Source organism: Rhamphochromis longiceps, linkage group LG10 (genome assembly GCF_057381845.1).
Source record: "Rhamphochromis longiceps isolate RC_006_pf linkage group LG10, R_longiceps_female_GT1.1, whole genome shotgun sequence".
Lineage (NCBI taxonomy): Eukaryota > Metazoa > Chordata > Actinopteri > Cichliformes > Cichlidae > Rhamphochromis > Rhamphochromis longiceps.
Window position 1 is genome coordinate 22735288 of NC_140566.1, and position 14708 is coordinate 22749995.

Genomic DNA, 14708 nt, shown 5'->3' on the forward strand with positions numbered 1-14708 from the left:
AAACACTTGCTCTTATACCCAACAAAATAAAGGGTTTATTGGAGTTAAGAGTGCAAATAGCTTGAAAGACCATATTAGCATAAGACAATATGATAATGACGAGAAGAAAAAGTGCATGAGCTCACATGCATAGAAGACTCAAACTGAGGGTACAACCTAGAGGAACATATAAGAAATTTTTCATGAATAAAACATAGTTTCTTAACACTAGAACAAAACAATGCTGCAGAGGTTACTGAGGGAACTTACCTCTCTAAGGTTTCCATGGCTCCCAAAGTTTGTTTTCTTTTGAAGGAACTGATGGTATATTCTCAGTAATAACGGAAAAAGTCACTCTGATAAATTTTTATGATCTATCTATCTATCTATCTATCTATCTATCTATCTATCTATCTATCTATCTATCTATCTATCTATCTATCTATCTATCTATCTATCTATCTATCTATCTATCTATCTAGATAGATAGATAGATAGATAGATAGATAGATAGATAGATAGATAGATAGATAGATAGATAGATAGATAGATAGATAGATAGATAGATAGATAGATAGATAGATAGATAGATAGATAGATAGATAGATAGATAGATAGATAGATAGATAGATAGATAGATAGATAGATAGAGAGAGAGAGAGAGAGAGAGATTTATTCAAATGCTTAGAAATTTCCACACTGCGATGACCCTAAGTCTTTATGTTGCATCAATGGTTCTGCAATGCAACACCAATGCTGCTCACCAGCCCCAGGCTAACATTTTGTTTGGGCAACATGACAAGATGCATGGCTTGATCCATTTCTTGATGAGATAAAGCACTTCACAGCTAAAGGAGGGTGAGTCATAAAGCAGATGTGAAGGAAAGTCAAGGGGAAGGTGTGCTGTATGAATGCAAAGAGAAGAAGAGAGTTAAAAGGGGAATAAAGTAGAATCAAGGTTCAGCTGGTTTTAAAGCATGAAACATGGGCAGGAAGAGACACATTACAATGTAGGATATAAATGTGATGGCTTGTTTGATGATGATGATGATGATGGATGATTGTGTCTAAAAAGAACAGTTTTGCAAGCTGGGCACGAATCCATCTCAATCCAATGAGAGATAACATGTTTCTTTTCTGTTTTTTCCGTTTAAATTTGTATTTCTAAATTTGAAGCACACATTTAAAACTCAACAGGCAACCTACAAACAAGAAACATAACAACAAAAAAGAAAAAGAAAACCACAGACAAATTTAATGAAGAAGACAAGCAGAAGGCTCTGTATGAGACACTACACAACAAAAGACTTCAAATCAGCTATCACAGCCAAACATTGACTGATAGGTCGCCTCAAGCAGTGACAGATAGGGTCATTCTGTCAGCTGTGATGATCAATAATATTGAAAGCAAGGTCATAGTGATTCCTTAAAGTAAGGCCAGTGTCACTCTTTGATCCTCTGAGAATTTATTTTTGAATGTAACAACATTTACAGCATTGAAATGAAGCAATGAAACCGCCACGCTTCTGTTTTTTTTTTTTGTTGATCAAGGGAGTAGAAGAGTCAAGCAGATGCTATATAGGTGATCACATTCCCCAGTTTCTTAGTGCTGAAACAGAGGCACATGAGGAATGACGGAAGTAACTGTCAAAAAAGCCTCTGAAATTTCAAGCAGAGACCCGGGTAAAGATAGAGTTCAAGGACAACTAACATGAATAAAACAAAACCCAAGTCCCATGGGCAGGTAGTGTACCATAAGGTTGGCACAAATATTATCCATCTTTAGCATACTCAGAAACGTCAGACCAGAAAGACCATTAAAGGTTTCTTGGAGATAACATGCAAGAAAAACACCTCAAGGTCCACCATCTGGAGGAAATGCCATCTGCCTACAAATGTGAAGTATTGAAAGTTCAGGTAGTCTTCAACATTTAGTAGATAACATCATTTCCTGGAGAAACCTGTTTGATGCTCTAGTAATGTGTGTGTTTGGCACAGAGAGATAACACCGGTGATGTTGCTGGGTAAGAGTGAATTTATTAACCACCATCTGTTGTCCAATCCCTGTACACCAAAATGAACAAAAATACTACAGCAAATCTCTGTTGTGTATTTTATTTGCAACAGAATTTATGGACTTAATGGCAGCAACAGATCTCAGGAAAATTGGTCAGGGTCAACGAAAATCTGGAAATGTAAGTGGTGCTAAAGAGAAAGCAAAATTAGTTGCAAAATGTTTCTACATTTTGCAACTAATTGGGTTAATTAGTCATTAACATAAAGCATCTAAAATGAGCATCTCAGACATGCAGAAGCATCTACAAAATGTGTGAACAATGTTCTGTGAAAAGAATGTTTTGTGAGAACTTTGAATATATCATTATCAACAGTATATAATATCACTGAAAGATTCAAAAATTCTGGAGAAATCTCTGTGCGCAAGGGACAAGTGTGGAAATTTATACTGGATGCCTTTGACATTTTGGACAATGAATTCAAAGCTGATATAATTCTGCCATGGGTATCACTGAACGAGTTCAGGAAATATCATTGTCTCTGAACACAGTTTTTTATGCCATGCACACATAAAGAGCTATCGTGCTAAGAAGAAACTATATGTGAACATGATCCACAAACACCGCAGTCTTATCTCTGCCAAAGCTTATTTAAAATAGACTGTGACAAAGTGTAAAACGTTTCTGTGGTGAGATGGATCGTTTTCGCTAGACTAAAGAAAAGTGGGAACATTTAGCTTGTTAACAGCCCTTAGTTCAAAAGTTGCATTTATGGTGCAATATGGTGGTGGATTAATATGGTGGTGGCAAAATATTCCCCCATCCAGACATCATCTTTTGCAGGGATGTTCTTGCATATTTATCAAAACAATGCTAAACCACATACAGTGGGGCAAAAAAGTATTTAGTCAGCCACCGATTGTGCAAGTTCCCCCACCTAAAATGATGACAGAGGTCAGTAATTTGCACTAGAGGTACACTTCAACTGTGAGAGACAGAATGTGAAAAAAAAAAAATCCATGAATCCACATGGTAGGATTTGTAAAGAATTTATTCGTAAATCAGGGTGGAAAATAAGTATTTGGTCAATAACAAAAATACAACTCAATACTTTGTAACATAACCTTTGTTGGCAATAACAGAGGTCAAACGTTTACTATAGGTCTTTACCAGGTTTGCACACACAGTAGCTGGTATTTTGGCCCATTCCTCCATGCAGATCTTCTCGAGAGCAGTGATGTCCACTCCTTTGTTGCCCGGGTGGTGTGTTTTGGATCATTGTCATGTTGGAAGACCCAGTCTCGTTTCATCTTCAAAGTTCTCACTGATGGAAGGAGGTTTTGGCTCAAAATCTCACGATACATGGCCCCATTCATTCTGTCCTTAACACGGATCAGTCGTCCTGTCCCCTTGGCAGAAAAACAGCCCCATAGCATGATGTTTCCACCCCCATGCTTCACAGTAGGTATGGTGTTCTTGGGATGCAACTCAGTATTCTTCGTCCTCCAAACACGACGAGTTGAGTTCATACCAAAAAGTTCTACTTTGGTTTCATCTGACCACATGACATTCTCCCAATCCTCTGCTGTATCATCCATGTGCTCTCTGGCAAACTTCAGACGGGCCTGGACATGCACTGGCTTCAGCAGCGGAACACATCTGGCACTGCGGGATTTGATTCCCTGCCATTGTAGTGTGTTACTGATGGTGACCTTTGTTACTTTGGTCCCAGCTCTCTGCAGGTCATTCACCAGGTCCCCCCGTGTGGTTCTGGGATCTTTGCTCACTGTTCTCATGATCATTTTGACCCCACGGGATGAGATCTTGCGTGGAGCCCCAGATCGAGGGAGATTATCAGTGGTCTTGTATGTCTTCCATTTTCTGATGATTGCTCCCACAGTTGATTTTTTCACACCAAGCTGCTTGCCTATTGTAGATTCACTCTTCCCAGTCTGGTGCAGGTCTACAATACTTTTCCTGGTGTCCTTCGAAAGCTCTTTGGTCTTGGCCATGGCGGAGTTTGGAGTCTGACTGTTTGAGGCTGTGGACAGGTGTCTTTTATACAGATGATGAGTTCAAACAGGTGCCATTCATACAGGTAACGAGTGGGGGACAGAAAAGCTTCTTACAGAAGACGTTACAGGTCTGTGAGAGCCAGAGATTTTCCTTGTTTGAGGTGACCAAATACTTATTTTCCACCCTAATTTACGAATAAATTCTTTACAAATCCTACCATGTGGATTCATGGATTTTTTTTTTCACATTCTGTCTCTCACAGTTGAAGTGTACCTCTGGTGCAAATTACTGACCTCTGTCATCATTTTAAGTGGGGGAACTTGCACAATCGGTGGCTGACTAAATACTTTTTTGCCCCACTGTACTGCAACTATTACAGCAGCACGGCTTCATAAGTAGAAAAGTCCAGGTGCTCAACTGACCTGCCTTCAGTCCAGACCTTTGACCAACTGAAAACATTTGGAGCCATCAAATTCTAAATGACTATATTTTTACTTAAAATGGTACATTTACTCACTTTAAACATTTCATATTTTTCTACCTTCTATTGTAAATAAAATGTGTGTTTGTGAGATTTGCAAATCAGTGCATTCATTGCATTGGTATTACCTTTTTGCACTTCATCCCAACAGATTTAACTCATCAAATTACTCTGACTCTTATGATATAGTATGAGAAATTACCCACAAAGCCTGTTATACCAATTTTCCACATATGCTGTAAAACTGTCAAAGAGCAACAAAACACTTTTATGTGAAAATTACAGTTAATGAGTTAAAGCTAAAAGTTAAACTTTTAATTATGACAACAACTTTCTGTTTCATAAACATCAACTACAGACCAAAATCAAACTGGATTAACCCTGATTACCTCCATAGATGCATGCAGTGCACTGTATGTGTGCACCTTTAGACGCCAAAAGCAGTCCAGCAATGAATATTGGAGAAATTCTGAAACAACTCCAGAAGTGCATCAAAATTATATGAGCATGAGAGTGCCAAGGGGAAAGGGGCAAATTGAATGGCATGTTTCTAATCCTCTGGGTGCCCTCCCTTGACAAAAGGTGTTACTTTTGCAAATAAAATGATTTCACTATTAATGCGAGGTGATTCATTTTGCAAATTGAAACTCAGAAGTAATCATTTGAAGCAGGGAACAGGGTAATTCACTCGTGAAGGCATGTTAAATATTTAAATTTTGACATTTTGATACATCTTTAATGGAAATAACATAACATCCAATATGACAGATTGATGATTTTAGACCTTTCAGCCATTTGTTTAACCTCTACCAAATTTACCAGCAAATCTGGATGGAAATGCTCTTTCTTGTAAGTTGTGAACCTAAATGAGCATTGCTGCAGTTACATAACCATTCTGTAGTGTTGTGCATGCATGCTCATTGCATTTTGCTGCCTGCAGTCAATCATTAACCTTAACTGTATTTCCACTGTGACCCCACCGTGCCCCTCAATCCCTCTCAGAATAGGTTAAATATCAATACAAAGGCTGATATGGGAGTTGCCAATGTGTCAGAAGTGGTGAAATTTAAAGCTAAGGTTCACCTTTTTATATTCTCTCTCTTCCTTTTTAAAATATCTTACAAATGTGTTATATCCAATCATTTCTGTGTGCACTGCAGCATAAGCTGATGGGTTTAGCTCTCAGAAATGTACCACTCTGCTGCAGCCTCTCACTGGGCACACTTCAGAAGGAAAATGGTTAAGCCTTCAAATGCTATGTTAAATCTTCTTTTCAAGTATAATAAAGCATGTCTCTATATGTTCTATCAAATCAAGCGAGTACAAAGCTTGTTTTGCGTTTCAATTTTCTACCAAATTTGTATCTCTTTACCTTTATCTCCACTTGAGGTTGTGCAAAGGCAAGGCACTTAAACAATGCATTACAACCACATTTAAAGAATATTTGGAGCTTCTTCTTTTCAGAAGGAGATTTAGCTTGGTGATTAGACGTTAAACCATTTATCTATGCACTTATATTTAATATCTTCACATTTAGAGCTCTGCTTCACTTTAAAGGGATTTTCAGATAGTAAAAGGGTTTTCAAGTTTTCTGCAAATAAACCGAATTTCTTTTTTAAATCTACACACAAAAACTCACAATGACAAAGCAAAAGCAGTTTTATAAAGTGATTACAAATTTCTTTAACGTTAGAAGGTCTGAGAAATGCTGAATTAAAAAAAAAAGTAAAACAAGCCATGAAAACAGATTTAGAAAGAACTTTAGAAAGAGTTTCAAAACAAGTCATCATCAGCAGAGCATGGTAGTGTCTATTAGTCTCAAATGGCAAAAGGTCTCAACCACCAACTGTCTGTTTAGATCTGTCTACCCAGACTAAGAGTAATCGGGTCCTCAGTCAGAAAGGTAACAAAAAAGAAAATGAATGAGATCCATAGTTTGTTGGTAGTATGGACAGAACTGACTAAGCCATCCTGGAGGCTGCTTTCATTGCCCAGACAAAAGCCATTCCTCACTGAGCATGTCTCCATAACACCAGGAGAAGCAAAACCCTTTTAAAAAAAATACAAAATAATGATCATTTTCAGTTGTGATGGTAACTGACAGGAGGGTTTGGGGCAGTTCCTTTTAATCTCACCTGTGTTTTCCATCCCAACTCGCTCTCTCACAGCAGCGTCTTATCTTCAATAACTGTTTCTTCCTGATTGCCTCTTGTTGCATCCACTCCCACAATAGCTCTAATTTACTTACTAACCTGATTCTGTCCAGGAGTTTCTTTTTAGTGTGGGATCTCTCGTATTAATGGAAAGCAATTTACTTTTTCCATGCTACTTTGTTATTGGTCCAAAATAAATGCTCCACCACAGGATATCCAATCAATTAACAACCTGAACAGAATGTGCAGGTCTATGATAGGCTCCTAATGTCATGATCAATTCTCCAAAAAATATGAATCAGAAAATCAGAAGTAATAAATTGGAAAAGAAATTTTGAAGCTATCAATTTTAACTCTAAGTGACATCACATGTGGGCAAAATTACACTGAGTTTTTTTTCCCTTCCTACTGATTTAGTTTCCCTTTTCCTAACTGTTAAGGGAACCGTTAAATGACTGATTCGGTTCATCGTTGCAGCCATCTGGGCTGAATCTACATCGGGATTACGTTAGAGTGAGGTCACCCAGCATGCTACCTAACTCTACTCACCTGGATCTAGGTACTGCATCATCCTCGGTTGGGCTTACAGGTTTCTAACACATTATGCAGTAGCTGTCGTAGTTTTTTTTTTAAGAAATCTTGCATACGTCTCACTTAATTTGTTTACTGAACACAGAGATAAGTGCCTAACTATAAATCAATCCATCCATTATCTATAAGTAAGGAATAATATGTTGTGGTTTAGTTTTCCACATGTTACTGATGGCTTTTAAGTCCCCAGCAGTTTAGACTTCTTCTTCTCCTTAAGAAGGAATGATAACAACTGTTAATTACAAATGTATAATCTTTTGCTTTATATTTGCTCCTAAGGCTAAAAGCTGACAAACCAAGTTACAGCCAAGCGAGCTGAAATTAAACTATTGATTATCAAACCTATTCTCCACAGGCACAAAGATAAACAGGGTAGACACACTTTGATTAGTTTTAAAAACTAAACAAAATCATTAAAGCGTTTTATTTTTGAAGGTGCAGTCTATTTGAGTGCACGCTGTTACAAGTGTATTTTAACTATCAGCGAAGATGCAATTAAAAAAAAAAAGAAGTGTATTTTTCATCTCGTTGTAGTCGGCTCAGCAGTATGTTACCGTATATCTGCGCCTGCAAGGGTTTCCACCCACATTGAAGTTAACAAATGAGGCAGGGGTGAGAGTGGAGGAAGAGGACATGTCAACTGTCAAGTGGCTGTCAGGTTATGTAAAGGCAGGGCGAAGGCAGGAGCAGCGAGGACACCACGCTCAGTGAGCTGGAAAAAAATATGCGTCACAATCAATCTACATTGATCCTCTGCAGTGGCATGATCTTCCAATATCCACTGAGTGTCAGAGGTACATGACCACTCACACCCGTGCATCTCTTCAAAGTCAAAAAATTAGGAAAAAAAAGGAGAGAGAAGTCACTGAACACCTATGAAAAAAAAAACATGTTTATTTTACAAGAAGGGCACGTTTTCTGTACAAACTGTAAACTAAATACTGTAATTATTCAGAGGGTTATAATCTTTGACATCACTTTCATGAATGAACACCAGAACCATGTAAATAAATAAATATATAAATAGCCAGTGACTGTTGCATCCTACTGTAAATTATATTCCCACACTGGAAAAAACGTACAGCATGTAAGCTTGCTACACACATTAAGGATTTTTTTTTCAAGATAAAAAGCACTTGTGTTCATCACGACTACATTTTGAACATCATTGTACAATACTCAATCCCTGCAAGCCCCTATCCAAAAATACTGCCACTGAATTATTTTTTTACATGAAGCTCTGTCACTGAATCAAGGCTGAGGTAGGGACTCCATCATTACTCTAGACAGTTAAATAAGCTGAGACATCATTGTTGAAATGGCTCCACATTCCCAGGGCTGGGGAGTGTTGTTCAGCCCTGCGTCTGTTGCATCGCTTGGCCAGTCATTGGAGGAGATGGAGGAGGAGCGGGACGAGGATGAGGGATTGTGTACTGTCAGATTTGCTTAAGTTGTCATACATCATGTAACTACACTGATTGAGAGACCGTGTACTGTCAACTAAAGCTCCCCAAAGCAACTTGTAAGGCAGCCTAGAGGAAATGCTCCAGATCAAACAAAACATTTTGCTTGTGGGACTCTTGCCTGACATCGCCCTTCTCCAAAATCAAAGCAGTGGCAGCTGAAAAGATGAGTCACTGAGTTTACAAGGTGAAGGCTCAGGGGGCGGTTTACATGGAGCCATCATCTGAACTCTCAGCTGGAGGTATGTTTTCTATAAATGTCTACATACAGCATATACAAAAACATCTGGTAAAATGTGCGAATCCAATCATGTGGCATGAAATGGCAGATTAATCCCAGTCCCATTCAAGAGTACCCGCACCCACCCTGAATTTCAGCTTATAAAACACTGTTTAGATCACAGCTTACTCTACAGTACAACCACATTCAGCCAGAAATAAGAATTTTGGCAAAAAATAAAATATTAATAATAATAATAATAATAAAGTCAGCAGGTGGGAGTTTAATTCAGCGCTTCAACTTAGATTAGAGGCAGGAAACAGTACGCGCACTCTATTTAATAATAAATTCAATCAGTGTTAACATGAGGGGTTGACTCACGAAGTTGACAGAGCCAGCCGAGAGAAAAGAGAAAGAGATGGAGAAAAAAAAAAAAGGTGAGTGTGTAAAGGGGAAGGGGTGGGAGGGGCAATCTTCCCCAAGGCAGTTTCCTTCCATGTCCAATCCTGACAGATTATATGCACTTCATGTTTTATTGCATGTTTGAGTTGGCTTCTGTTTGACTAAGAGTGAATTTAGAGGAGCTGCTGCAAAGTGCTAAGCTGATATGGCTAATAATCTACAAAAGGCAAGAGCTGAGTATAATTGGGCCGAGTTACAGCACATTGTGGCACTTGAAATAGCTTGAGCACTTGTAAAATTGAGTTAATTCATTGTGAAAGATACCTAATCTAAACTGCACTTAATGAAAAGAAAAATCTCATTTTTTTTAATAGATGGACACGTGGGAGGTGACAGGGAAGCAGAGAGGACAATGTGTTGCTTTTGTGTCACAAGCCAAGCCACATATTGAACTAAAAGCTTTCCCCCTTTGTTGCCATCTAGATACTATTGGATTTTCCAGAGCAGGAAAATCAAATGCTTCGTTCAAGACCTACTGCTTTCTATTGGATCGGTTCTTCCCTTCCCTGATGTGCGACAGTTTCATGCCTTCATGGACACAAACTGCATGCGATGGACACTCAAAGTGCAAAGTGCCTGAAAGCGTGCTGCTGAGCACTATTTCCCAAGGAATGCAGAGCAGAAAAAGACTATATCTATATTTGGCTCTGACAGTCATGTTTGCCTAAATACTAGATTTGTTTTAAATACTACATGAAACTGAAATATGTTTCTAGTGTATAGGCAGTGATCCCTATAAATAGATATCTGCATAACTTCCTAAACTCAGCTTATTCCTTTATGCCCTCTGTAGTGGACACACAAATCTCAAAAAGTTAGACTAAAAAGGCGTTTTTTTCCCTTCAGTTCTCAGGAAGATATGAATCTGCAGATATCTATTTATGGTAGACCCTAACAGATATCTATACAGAAAAGGCTACGTGAACCTTTCTGGTTTCTTGTTTGTCGTCCTGCTCTGTAGCACTTTTGACCAAACACGTGTGAACAGCTTGCGGTTGCATGTAGGTGCACGCTCCACATGAAGAGCTGTCATCTTTTGATGATTTAGTTTTATATTAGCTTCTTAAAATGAAACTGTATTGGCAAATGCAAGGCCACTAAAAAAAAAAAAAAAAAAAAAAATCACCTGTTGTCTCCTAGGTTAAGGTAGCAGAGTAGTCGATTGGTTCTGTGTCAGTCAAGCCAATGAATAGGCTTTAATCCTTCTCTCCCTATAGTTTCAGTTGTATGCTTGAAATACATAATTTCTTACTTTTTGTTTGCTTAGTTTTGCTACTACACTCTTAAGTGATCGTTGGCATTGGCATGCACTGGTATAATCAATACTATCTTTTAATGTAGCTAAGGCTAACTAAGATATTAGCAAAGTTCAGACTGATTTAGTGCTAAATTGGACCTTATGGAGTCAGTCTAACTGGTGCAAAAAGCAGAGCTGTTCAAAAACATGACAACGGGAAATGGATGGCAGCACATCAGAAGCACTCACTAATGAAAACTGTCTTATAAGATTTCTTACTTCCACAGTCCTACATAAATTATAATTAATGTTTAGTTTTCAAATTTAACTGCGTTCAGACTTGACTCTGCACAGAGAGATACTGTCAAGCTGCAGAACGAGCAGTTTACAAAATCATATATCTGCAAGCTTACAAAAGGTCAGTAAAAGTCACTTGCATTACGGCTGAGTCGACTTAGTAGCTGCTGCTCTACCCTCTCTGTCCAAGTGCAGTTTTTAGTTTTACACATTTACAATCTTTTTTTAATTATGGGCTGACGGCATTTGCCAAGAATAGAATCACAAGCACCACTTTAAATGGATGGTGGTGGCGGGGGGAGGGGGTTAAAACGGAGGGCTGCCAAAAACAATGGTGCAGACAAAATGAAATTAAAAAGAAGATACGGTGCAGGTGTGAAGGACTAAACTAACAGGGAGAAGAGTGGAGGAAGGAGAGAGGCGCTTGGCATTACTCAAGAAATAAGGGCAGCGTGAAAGGGGGAAGGGGATGAGAAGAAACTCCAAAGAGGTTTCACTGAAGAATGGATGACGGCAGGCAAAGCCAATGAAAACAGGGAGTAAGGAGTAGAAATGGAAGAAACTTCAGGTCAGTCCCAGCTGGCTGAAGAAAGATCAGAAAAGGCAGGAACTTTCTCCATTTCCTCGTCTCTTTCTCTCTCAAGTACACCTCATTTGGATAACAGTGGGTGATGCAGAGGTGGGAGGATGAGTTAAGAATAAAAAATTTGACAATTTGGCTTACAGCATCAAACTCTGTTGTTGGTTTTAGTTGTAATCAGAACAGTGTTACTTTGGTATCAGTATTTTTTGTTCTTACTTCAAATAAACTGCCACTGGAATTTAGCGATTTTGCTTTCGCTGTCATTAGAAATGTGCTAAAGGAAAAAAAACTGCAATAGCTGACTAACAATACTGTAGCAAAACCAATTTACCCACTTTGTTTGCTTTTTCATGAAACACATACAAAGCACCTACCTACAAGATATTTTACTAATACTATATTTTCTCCCACTGTATATACTGTGTTTGAATCCCTCCAGAATAGTGTCATCACTGTACAGTATACACATGCAGATGTATACATTTTTGCAAAAACTAAAAAAAATGTATACATGTGCCCATAGGTAGTATTCTGCTGTTAATATTCACATTATCAACATTTATCATCAAATGTGTCAATGTCATCAATAAATGCTGAATATACTTTGCAGATAGTTATATCCAGGATAAAGTGCCTGTACTTTAAAACATTCTGTAGGTTTTTCATGTAGGTTTTTTTGACAGTCTTAAGGACTTGTATAACACACTCACTGGTTTCTTGTTCCTATAGACATGTGTCTCTGCCGTTTGTTTTTGCTGTCCTCCTGTGTAATCGTTTCTTGCCTTTGTGCATACGTGCATGCCTCACTGAATTTCAATGCACCTTTGCCTTTTCTCAACATGTCACGGCTTTGTGCTGTCCGTTCTGTGTTATGGGGTTGATCTTTTCCAGGGTGACTTCAGCATCGCTGTCTAAATTCCCAGAGATGGCCGGTGAGTGTTTCTCAAGGGTGTTGTTTGCCACGCCCACCTCGGCCTCCCCTCCACTTCCGTCTTTCTTCTGTAATTCCTCCTCCTGACACAGGATGCTGTGAGGAATCACATAGTTTGCTGAGCTGTTGCCCTCCTTTGGGATGTGGCTCTTGGGCTCATACTGACAGTTGGGGTTCGAGGTAGGAGCACCCATATTGTTGTTAATACTGACGATCTCAATGGCGTTGCTCCCCGGGCACAGCCGATGGCAACCCAGGAGGATGGAGAAGGCCTTGCGGAAGTCGGCATTGAAGGCATAGATGATTGGGTTGAGCGAAGAGTTTGCCCAGCCAAACCACACAAACACATCAAAGGTGGTGGAGCTGATGCAGGGGAATTCTGTGGATCCATCTGGCATGTGTGTTTCACAGAATGGAACCATGCAGTTTAGGATGAAGAAGGGCAACCAGCAGCACACAAACACACCCATAATGACAGAGAGCGTCTTTAAGACTTTGGTTTCTCTTTTGAATGACATTTTAAATGAGCTCTCACTGTCCATGTTTGAACTGTTTCCCATGCTGCTGTGTCGGTTTTTGGCACTCTCTGCTGCTCGCTCCAAAGCAGATATTCTCCTTATCTGTGTCTGGGCGATGCGGTAGATCCGGGTGTAGGTGACGATCATAATTGCCACGGGGATGTAGAAGCTGATAAGGGAGGAGGAGATGGCATAGGTCCTGTTAAGACTGAAGTCACAGTTGTCAGGGGGCAAATCATCAGGGTAGGTTCCATTTAGCTCGACATAGCTGGTGGTCTGAGCTTTGTGCCAGTTAAGCTGAACAGGAATGAAGGAGATGAGGACAGACAAGGTCCATGCCACACTGATCATCAGACACGCTACTTTAGGGGTCATCTTGCGTTCATAGCGGAATGGGCTTGAAATGGCCCAGTAACGATCGACACTAATCACACACAAGTTCAAGATGGAGGCAGTGGAGCACATTATGTCAAATGCCACCCACACGTTGCAGAATGCACCAAATGGCCAAAACCCCACAATCTCTGTCGCTGCCTTCCATGGCATTACCAAAATAGCTACCAGGAGGTCAGAGATGGCCAGCGAGATGACAAAGAAATTGGTGACCTTCGACCTCAGGTGTCGGAACTTGGTGACGGCAGCGCACACCAGGGTGTTGCCTAGCAGCGTGGTGAAGATGAGCAGGGAGAGAAAGCATCCTGTCAGAACACGTTTCGAGGAGTCTCTCTCTGGCGTAAGCTGCTTTCCATCTCGAACCGTTGAGAAATTCTGATCCATTGTTTATGTTACAGTTTTAATAAAGAGAGAGGGGATGGGTGAGGGGGATGTCAGCAGTCACCCCATCACATCCCCAGCCTGCAGCAGCTGTGTTCCTCCAAGGACGACTCTTAGACGGAGAGCGTAGCTGGTGGAGAGGTAAATTGTCTTGGCACCAGCTCTCTCACTGACTGGGTCATCAATAGGTTCCTTGTCACAACCACCATTCTTGCACAAGGGATGCTATAAATATTTCAAAATTCTCTCCTCAGGAATGTTTCCCTTAAAAATCTCTGGTTCATAAATTCCTGCAGCAGCAGCACAGAAGGCAGACATTCTAGTTTGCAGAGGAAGAAGAATATTCCAGCAATTCGCAATTGTTTTCTTTTTTTCAATCGCAAATTGAGTCCTAAAAAAAATGAGTAAAGCAGCAATAAAAATGAGTTTTAAAGACAAGTTCTTGGTCCCTTTTCTCTTGGCATTGTATGCCTCAGCTGTCAAGCCCTCAGCGAAAAGTTTCACAACATACTGTTGCTAAGCTTTTGAGTAAACAGAGGCTCAGCCAATCATTAGCCTTATATACCACCTCATCAATAACTTCTATTGATGGTTTTCGCACCGCGTTTATCTGATTTGTTTAATGATCTGCGAGGCGTGTCCCTGTGATTGTCCCAGTATCGACGCTGATCCAACCGACTACTAGGTAATGTCCTCTGTGTTATTCTTTTTAATTTCTCTTTAAACGCTCCTCTCTCCTAGTAAATGGCACGGTCCCCAGCTAAACATAACACCTGAGTGTTGAGGAAAAATAAGAAATAAATAAAATGAAAATGCATTCAAAAGTCTTAATGATGCGTTTTCAAAGAAGAGAGATGCAGATTAAACGAGAAAACCAGAAAAAAAACGCATCACTCTCGCAGCGCTTTGTATTCTGACACGATGCTTCAATTCAAACGCGTTTAGTTTCCTTTTGGCTGAATTTTGTAGCAATTTACCAAAAGCCTTT

At 39.6% G+C, this 14708-nt stretch overlaps 1 protein-coding gene across 1 annotated transcript; it reads right to left on the bottom strand.

Moving 5' to 3' along the window:
- Positions 1-8483: 8483 nt before the first annotated feature.
- Positions 8484-14114, bottom strand: drd1b (dopamine receptor D1b). The gene has a single exon (XM_085421007.1). The coding sequence runs from the start codon at positions 13721-13723 to the stop codon at positions 12332-12334; it is 1392 nt and encodes a 463-aa protein (XP_085277133.1). The 5' UTR covers positions 13724-14114; the 3' UTR covers positions 8484-12331.
- Between the last annotated feature and the right edge of the window lie 594 nt (positions 14115-14708).